General features: G+C 39.7%; 1 protein-coding gene across 1 annotated transcript; it reads right to left on the reverse strand.

The window, feature by feature from the left end:
* Window positions 1–1,556: 1,556 nt before the first annotated feature.
* Window positions 1,557–8,653, reverse strand: BTF3 (basic transcription factor 3). Its single transcript, XM_050793594.1, has 6 exons — window positions 8,296–8,653; window positions 7,894–7,962; window positions 4,482–4,595; window positions 3,951–4,152; window positions 2,673–2,729; window positions 1,557–1,860 (listed from the first exon to the last, which is right to left on the reverse strand). Exons 1-6 carry the CDS (start codon window positions 8,425–8,427, stop codon window positions 1,814–1,816), a joined length of 621 nt encoding a protein of 206 aa, XP_050649551.1. The 5' UTR covers window positions 8,428–8,653; the 3' UTR covers window positions 1,557–1,813.
* Window positions 8,654–9,310: the final 657 nt, after the last annotated feature.

A 9,310-nucleotide genomic window follows, 5' to 3' on the forward strand; every position in this document is an offset into this window, starting at 1 on the left:
ACAAGAAAAACTTGCCAAATTAATCCATAGCCACCAATACACACCCTTATTTACACAATAAGCTGAAGAAATAATTTTAGATTGTTGGAAAGAAGTTGCTGAGTGCAGGCACAACAGGCTTAACCTTAGACAACATCTGTCCAATAAGCAAGATATGCTGGGACAGGCCTCACCTGGAAATCGATTGCACTTCTGTTTAGTCCCTTTCTGCTAGGCCTAGATCAAACTGGAAAGATATCCAGACAGTGGCATTCTCCACAAGCTTGTCAGTCACCCCCAATGCTTCTTGAAATGAGAATGTTTCCAATCATGCTACTCCAAGCAGGGCCAGTAGGCCAGTAGCATTAGCATCATCTGGGAACTTGTCAGAAACAAATCCTCAGGCCCCATGCCACTGCCCTCCAGCTTAGCCATTCCACTTGCTTTGGTTATGTTTGTAACAGCTTTAAGAGCCAGCAAGCACATGACCCACCATCTTCTCTGCCAGGAAGCTGAATGTCCCAGACAGGTGTTGACATCAGTGTGGGACCTAGTGTGACTATATAAGCACAGCCCAACCTGACCCACAAGAGTCTGCAAATGTACATTTAGTTTTTATAATTTTGTTACAGCTGAGACTTCAGGATTCTTCTCACTGTAGCAGTGTACTTCAACAAAACTGATAAACATCCCGAGGAAAATACAATGTAAATATGTGCAAATACTATTTACTCAAAACTTTGTTTTCCCTACAGTTAGTAGCGGCTTTTAGATACAGCTGTATAGTACTTTCAAAAGGTACTTGCAAATTGCTATGAAAATTTAAAATAAATTATCATTACAAGTAGAAACTTTTCTTCCTCAAATGGCCTTGGTTCAGACTACACAATTGTTTTAATTGTAATTTGTAAAAATGTTTAAAGTAACCCGATGTTGAGGGATTTCTGGGACCATGAGACTGTTTGGTAACCTGATTATGGTGGCAGACATTACAAATTCTTTTAACTGTATATGCTCAATTTTACTGTACATTTTTTATTAAATAAAAAAATAACCCTATTCATTAGTGTTGCCACTTAAGGTAAAGACAGTGACCCAGGAGCCACTCCTATTCTAAACACTACCTTTTCCAAGTCACCTTATAAAATATCCTACAAAGAAGGGATCTGGAGATTACTTTTACTTTTTAGAAGTTCTAAACCTCAGGTTACATCTACAAAAAGGAACTATTAGTTCTTCACAAATTGAGGAATAAAGGAGGTAACACCAAGGTAATTCAGAAAAGGCACTTAACATATGCCTACAATAGAGAATATCAGGGGGAAGAGTCTGTTTATCTACTCTATTCTGGTATTTACACCCACCACATACCATGGAAGCACTAAGGACTGTTGGAGAGAAAAGTTTTCACACATGAGAACTTTATACTACCTTTGTTACACTACACTGTGATTTAAAATCTTTAATCAAATCCCAAAGGTTATCAGCCATATTACGTACCATGATTAGCTTTCTATAAGCAATTTTTTTTTACTGTGTACAGATCGGTGTCAATAAAATTAAAAAAAAAACCTGTATACTAGGCAAAGAACTTTATTAACCTTTGTTTCAAACTTGATTCCCAGGCTTCTTCGGCTTAATTAGCTGCAAAGAATGAATTGTGTATAAGCAAAAACTGAAAAGAGCTGCAGTGTCCAAGGGGCTTGGGCTTAAAAATATTAGAGATCTAGATTTTATCAGATCCATAAACAAAAATTTCTTAAAAAGCAGTCATAATATAAAATAGCAGCTCCCAGTAACTTCTTCAAGTTTTATCTTCAGAAGTTGACTCAATTCAGTTTGCCTCATTCTTGGAAGCCTCATCAAAATTCTCCACAAGATCTAGGAAAAGGAAAAGAGTAGAAATTCTTAAAAAAGCCAAATCTACAAATCATCATCAATCTTAAAAGGTGATGAGGGAAAGACATTCATTTGCCAGTGATAATAAATACTGTGTCATAGCCCCAAGAACAAGAATGAAGGAGAGGGAAAAAAAAAAAAAAAAAAGCCCCCCCCACCCAACCCCACCCGGCTCCATCCCATCTCACAGACTGGTCAACATAATATGAGGAAGCAGAACCAAAGAATACAATGACACAGAATGTTAAAATTTTCCTGGATTCCTAAGGATACCTGTCTATGCAAAATGGGAATATTTGTGAGCCTAGTAATTCTCCTGCCCAATAAATATTTTAGAAGAAAGTAAATTTATCCAATAACAAGAGACAAAAATGTCTCATGATTCCTAAAGGAGTTATGCTGCTATGGATTTTAGAATGCTATATATATATATATCCCAAGATACCTGAACTACTCCACGCCTTCTTGTAAATTCATGAATTTCAAAGTAGGGAGCAAGGGTCATTAGTGCTCTGCAGGTAATAGTTATATTTAGGGTACTGTATATATACTTATTTATTCAATATTTAAGATTAGATACCTACACATCCTTGGGATCCCACAAAGAAACAAGCCAAGTCAAGTCTATAAACGTAATTCTCAATTACCTAATATTGCATTAGTTTTCTCATTCTAAGTAAGGTCTATGTCCATCTTAACTTACCACCCTTCTTCCCTGGGTAATTTATCCTACAAAGATGTCTTACTCTCCCTTGCTAAGATTCCCTAGGTTAACCTCAAGTAAACGTTCCTACCTGGAACTTCATCATCATCATCCTCTCCAGTAGCAAGTGGTGCTTTTCCATCCACAGCTATAAAAGGAAAATGTAAACATTATTTGTCTAGGTTTTTAATAAATAGCCACCAAAAAAAAAAAAGAACAGATGAAATGCCAAGTATTGTTATAACTTATTTCCGTGATAAGGGACAATTGGGATTTTATCTACGATACTATCAATAACATGATATTCTAATGTCTACAAATGGGTTAAAATACTAGGAACAGCCAACAAACAAAATTCCATACCCATCCTTTCAATCCCTCTGGGCCACCATAGGCCCTGAGGTAGTATAAAGGCAGTAGGGAGCTCTTAGAGTGCAGGTAAAACCCACATAACAAATCATGGTAAGATTTATTTTGGGAGACAAATGAAGATGCCATTTTCTCAACTACTTTGTGTGTGGCATAAGGGTGATGCTCAACAACCACTTACTGAAATGAAAAAATTAAAGTAAAAACATTAAGAGTCTGTGAGTGGTAAGCATCCACTCTACTCTATCACACAAGGATATGAATGTACATAGGAGAGTTATGTACTAGCCCCATACAAGCATCAGTGGGATACTTCAAAAGCCTACTTCAGCTCTGAAAGCCCTGACAGTCTAGAACCTGCAACTCAATGTGACAATAAAAATGAAAATTGAGGCAGAATGAGTCAACACCTAGAAAAACATGGGTAACTAAAGAGCCATATATAAGCCTCTGACTTGCTCCTGCATTCCCATTCTTCAAAATTTTAAGAAGGTAGAAAACAGCGAAACACTGCCACATATTCAGATGTATATTCAGCTACACTATTTTCTGCCCTGAATAAAATCCCTATCACACTGTAATTAAAAATGCCAGAATACTGGCAGGCCATTTTTAAAAGATTACTGGTAATATCAACTACATAGATGAAACTGAAGTAATTTCATAATTTATACTAATTTTTTTTCAATTCCAAACTTACAAGTAGTTATTGGCAAAGCACCAAATTAACATTTTCATCATTTCTAGTTAATATTAAGTATCTGATCCAAATCAAGTAAGTAGAAAACATTCCACAAAATCAAGTGTAACGATCATAGCATGCTACATCAAGTACTGCAAACTTGAGCAAGGACACTTGCTTAAAATCAGTTACAAATCCGTTCTTTTTAAAGCTTGCATTTCCAAACTTAAAAATACTCATATCCATTCTGAGCCCTGAGATCAGAAATCAGCTGCTAAATGAGTAATTCCCTGGCAAAACCATTACTAGGAAACTCACATTGTTTGGGCAGAGCTTCGGCCAGTCTCCTTAAACTAGTCAGACTATCTGCGCCAAGCTGGTTTAAGATGCTGGGTAGCATTTCTGTCAGCTGCTTCGTCTCAGCATGGCCTGTAATGGTGAAAGTGTTCGCTGCCAGAGATGCCTGAACTTTAGGGTTGTTAAAGTGGATCACTGTTCCTTGGTTTGTAAACATATTCACCTATTAAGAAAAGAAAAATTTTAATTAGCAATGCTGACCAAAGTCTCTTTAAAAACAAATGTTTTATTAAACGAAGTCTGCCTAACTAATCTAGTATTTCGCTGCGAAGCACAGGTGAAATTTTGCCTGGAATGGCATATGCATTCTAATAGCATTCAGACTTAATGATCTCCCTGATTTATTAATTTATGGTAGAAACACGCTGTAGGGACTCTGAAGTCACTAAGTTTAAAAAAAACAAAAACAAAAACAAAACCCATTTAATGCATGAATGTTAACTTTTCCCAGCCAAATCTTGTTTTTTAAAAGAAACAAAATTTGACACTTGCCTCTTCAATACCAGAGATATTGTTTACCCCTAACTTCTTTAAGGAGAACTGAAGTTTTTTATCATCTGCTGTGGCTGTTCTATGAACCACCTTCTTCTTTCTGCGAGCAGTTCCCTAAAGTCAGGGAGAAGAGGAAACAAAACAGCACATTTATACCACAACAGATATTTTTCAAATGGGAATAGTTTCCAATTCATTTCTGACCTTTGGATCTGTATAAGAACATTACCATAATCATAAACTTATGCAGTGAGCCAGCAGGCTAAGGCAAAAATAGAAGCAAAAAATGGGAAAGGAAAAGAATGATCTTCACAAAGTTCTACTTTTTACATTTGCTCTAAAAGTGATCAAAGAGGTAGCATGTGTCAACCTAAATTAAGCATTTGAAAGAACTCCACATCCAGAATTATTAACCTTTCCTGTTTTGTTTTTTTTTTTGAGACAGGGTCTCACTCTGTTGCCCAGGCTACAGTGGTGCAATCTCGGCTCACTGCAACCTCCGCCTCTCAGGTTCAAGCGATTCTCCTGCCTCAGCCTCCCAAGTAGCTGGGATTACAGGCACTCTCACCATGGCTGGCTAATTTTTGTATTTTTAGTAGAGATGGGGTTTCACCATGTTGGCCAGGCTGGTCTCAAACTGCTGGCCTCAAGTGATCTGCCCACCTCGGCCTCCCAAAGTGTTGGGACTACAAGCATGAGTCACTGTGCCTGACTCCTTTTCTGTTTTTATATTAAATAAAAATCAACACCCAAATTAGTATTTACAGGCAAGATAGTGTATGGAACAATCAAATGAATCTGTATATAGACTTCTATAGCACTCAAGAGTAAAGTCTGAAGTCCTTACACCTTAACCTACAAGAGCCGTACACAAACTGTCCTGCCCTTAATATGCCACTCCTGACTGCATCTGCTACCACCCCTCTTCTTTAGCCAAATAAACCTTGGCTGTTCTTTGAACAGGCCAAGCAAGCTATGACCCAAGGGCCTTTGCACATGCTGTTCCTCTCTTTCCGGAACATCTACATGGCTCTTTCCCTCACTGCAGATCTCAAGTCTTATGTCACCGGGTCAAAGTGGTCTTTCTCAACTACCCAAAGTAAAATAGCAACTTCCACACTCACCCATCAATTTCTTTCTATCCTGGTTTATTTCTCTTCATAACACTTATTACTATAAGAGATAAATACATTTTATCATCCATCTCCTTTCACTAGAATGTAAGCTCCATAAGGACTTCTGTTTGTTGCTATAAACCCAGTATCTACAAAAGAGTCTAGCTCATTGAAAGCACTCAAGGAAAGGCTATCACACCCAACTACCTCATTTTCCCCCAACCTCCATCCCTATTCCTATTCATCCTTTAAAATCTTATTCAAGTCATTACCTCTTGTGTGCCTTTCCTAAATTCTACAACTATCCCCTTTCCCTATGCCAAATCATTCCCATCTCTAGATTTTGAAAATGCTTCTACTATTGTACTATGTATATTACACTGTGAAAACAGATTTATTTATTTATTTATTTTTTAAAAAGACAATAATCAAATTATCACCACTGCTAGGCCTAAAGCCCATCTAGGGACTTTAAACTTCTTAAATTTTATATTCTCAGGATCCAACATAGTAAAGGCTTAAATAAATCTTGTTATTTAACTGAAGAAAATATCTATAGCTACAAAAAAAAAAAAGTACTGGTTACTAACCTCTCCCAACTATTAAGAACAAAAATCACTTTGAGATGGTCATGTATGTATCTGGTTTCCAAATAATCTTCTCTAAGAAATTCAAAGGAATTTCTAAGATTGTAAAGACAAACCCAGCATACCTTCTATAGGTTTCAGACACTTCACATATGTCGAGTTCAATTTTCACTTAATTATTATTAACGCTCTGATTAGATATGAAAATAAAAGGCTTTTGTAACATTTACCTAAGAGCACCTAACACCTACAGTTTTCTCTAAAGCAAAATTAACTCACCTAATTTCACATCCCATAATAAGTACGCTTCTTAAACAGTGAAGAAAAGTTTCCATATTCTGTGACTACAGAAATACTTCTTGTATTATTAGCTAAATGAGTATTAAGATGTTAGGACACAAAATTTAATCTTGTATCAGCTTTAAATATCCTAGCAAATCTCAAGATTTTCCTTTACCCTAAAGTGATGTCTCCCAAAGTTAAAGCCTAATGATGGGAGTAACAACAAAAAGATTGCACATAAGCACATTATTCAAATTACTCCTTCTGAAACTGTACTGAAAGTAAGAGTGGTTAAAAACACCAATATAAGAGCATCCAAACACTGACACACAAAAATTTGAGTTTTGCTGGCACTTGAAGGCCAGTCTGGTAACAATTGATTAAAAAGGGCAAGAAACACCTAATGTTGTTAAATATGTGGGTGTGGATCTTGAAGACTGCTAACATTAGCAAAAATAAAAAGTAAAAAAAATCAGGATAAATTCACCGCTGGCAAAGTTCAGTAATTTAACAAAGCTGTATATTATTAAGTCTACGTGCAACTTCTGGCTATCTCACAGCTGACTCTAAGTTAAACGCTTAAAGTTGGGAAAAACTAATAGGCAATAAACACGTACTATGGAAGCTTTACAAGTTTTACCAAGTAGAGACATGCTCTGTTTCAACAAGCTACCACACCTTGTTAAATACTAAGAATGTGCTAACAATACAAACTAGGTAAACCTCTGTCTACAGTGGACTTCTTATTTAAGTAAATTACAGGACAATCTAAAAATCAACTTCAAAAAAGAATCCCCTTGATGTGAATCAATATCTACCAGGAAAAAACAATTAATCAAAAACTGATCATTTAAAAATCAGTCACTTTAATTCCCTCATTTTTATAGTAATACAAAGTCAGAAAAGGAAATACACCTACTTGGGTTATATTTTCAAATCTAACAGTCACTGCCCTTAAACTCCAAAATGTACCTATATCTTCAAATACCCTTGAAAATACGCAACTACCCTAAAGAATATTTAGTTCAGAAAGCAGTACAGAAAGGTCTCAATTTACAAGAGACACAAACAAGCACTGACTTTATACAACTTAGGCCAAAACAAGTCAAGGGTATGATGCGCACAACGATCTAACTGAAATGACACATTTTCCTTACAAATTAAATTAGGAAACACTTTTGTTCTACTTATACTCTGTAACACTGAAAACACAAACATATTTACACAAAAGCGATGTTTTTAGCTCGTCTCACTGTTGTGTCTCTAACTCTTGTCTCCCCGGCTCCTTGGGATTTGCTGGATCCATGAATTTCCCTCGATAGGCAAAGTTTGTCACCGATAATATAAGAAGTGCAAAAACAATGTTTTTAAAAATACCTAAGCCTCAAAAAAAAAAAAAAAAAAAAAACCCGAACTATTAAAACTTACTTTCCCACCAATGCGCACTTGTGCCTGCAGTTTGGCGAGTTTTTCCTGGTTCATGATTGTTTCTTTCATCTAGAAAAAGAGGAAATCCTCAGCAAGGATAGGTTTAGCTCACTCTAGCATTCCACGATCGTTATTTCCCAAGATAACAGCAGGAAAATAAACGTCCTACACAGGCCGAAACCTGGATCCCAAATCCACCCCGCAGAGCTCCAAATTTGGGTTTCCAGGGAGCCCAAAGAGCACCCGCCTCCCCACACTCCCCCACAGCTCCCCGCTCTTGGCAGGCCCGGATCAAGGGCTCTACCCCACGCCTGGCCAGCACCCCCCACCCATGGCCCTGGCCTGGCCTCGGCCTAGCCAGGGCCTGCCCGGCCCGGCCACTCTCCGCAAGCCTCGCGGTACCTGAGGCTCCTGTCCTCGGGTTCCGCCGCGAGGTGGAGGTAGAGACAGCGTCGCCTCGCCCCCAGGGCAGCCGCCCCTGGCTCGACCTCGCCCCCGAGAGTCAGCCTGGGCGGGAGCGCCTGTCCGTCGCATCGCCTTCCTCTCCTCCTCTGCCCTGTCCCTCCCTGTCTCGCTCCTTCAGGGAACTTCCCGCCCCCGCTCCCGTCCTCCTACCACGCCGCCGTCCAGAGCCTTTTTGTACCTTGTCGGAGCGAATAAGGGGCCGCGCGGGGGACTAGGGTTGGTGCTCAAGGGGTCTCGGGTGGACCAGCTGAGATTAGGCGCACACACGCGGGGACGCAAGATGGCAGCTAAAGGGAGGCCGGAAGTGACACAAGGCCACTTCCTCCAAGAGTCAGGAAACTGACTTCGCCGCGAGCGCAGTTCTTCCTTGCGCAAGCGCGGCAGCGTTTGTGACGGTAGGGCAAGTGCATTCTCTCCTTCTCCTCCTCCAGCGGCTGCCGGCTGCAGGCCGCACGAGGGACTTCTGGCTTCGGGCGCCGCCAGTACCTCTGGGAGAGGCCACAAAGGGGTCGGAGAGCGCGGTCCTGTGCAGTTAGGGTTAAGTCCGCTCAGTCTCCATTGGGCCCTGATCCTGAAGTTCTGTACCGTCCGGAGAAAGGGCCTGTTCACGTTTCCCGGAGACGCTGGAGGTGCCCAGCTTGTGCTCACCACTCGAGCAGCCCTACCCTTGTTGGAGGTGTAGGTTGGAGAATTGTAGAATTTCCCTCTCGGCCCGAATGAGCCATTACCAAAGCATTTTGTCAAAAATAGTGAAGTTAGTTTTGCTTTCCGAGATTAGGTGGTGTGGTAGATTGCGGGAACGAGGTTCAGAATTTCTGGGGGCTGTAGCCCGGAGCCCCACACCTCAGAATGCAACTCCGTACGACGAAGGAACTGGTAATCCGCATTTCAGCCAATATAGCGGATGACTAACCACCTTAAAACGGTCTACACAATTATCTTGTTTATCAGG

Source organism: Macaca thibetana, chromosome 6, assembly GCF_024542745.1.
Source record: "Macaca thibetana thibetana isolate TM-01 chromosome 6, ASM2454274v1, whole genome shotgun sequence".
Lineage (NCBI taxonomy): Eukaryota > Metazoa > Chordata > Mammalia > Primates > Cercopithecidae > Macaca > Macaca thibetana.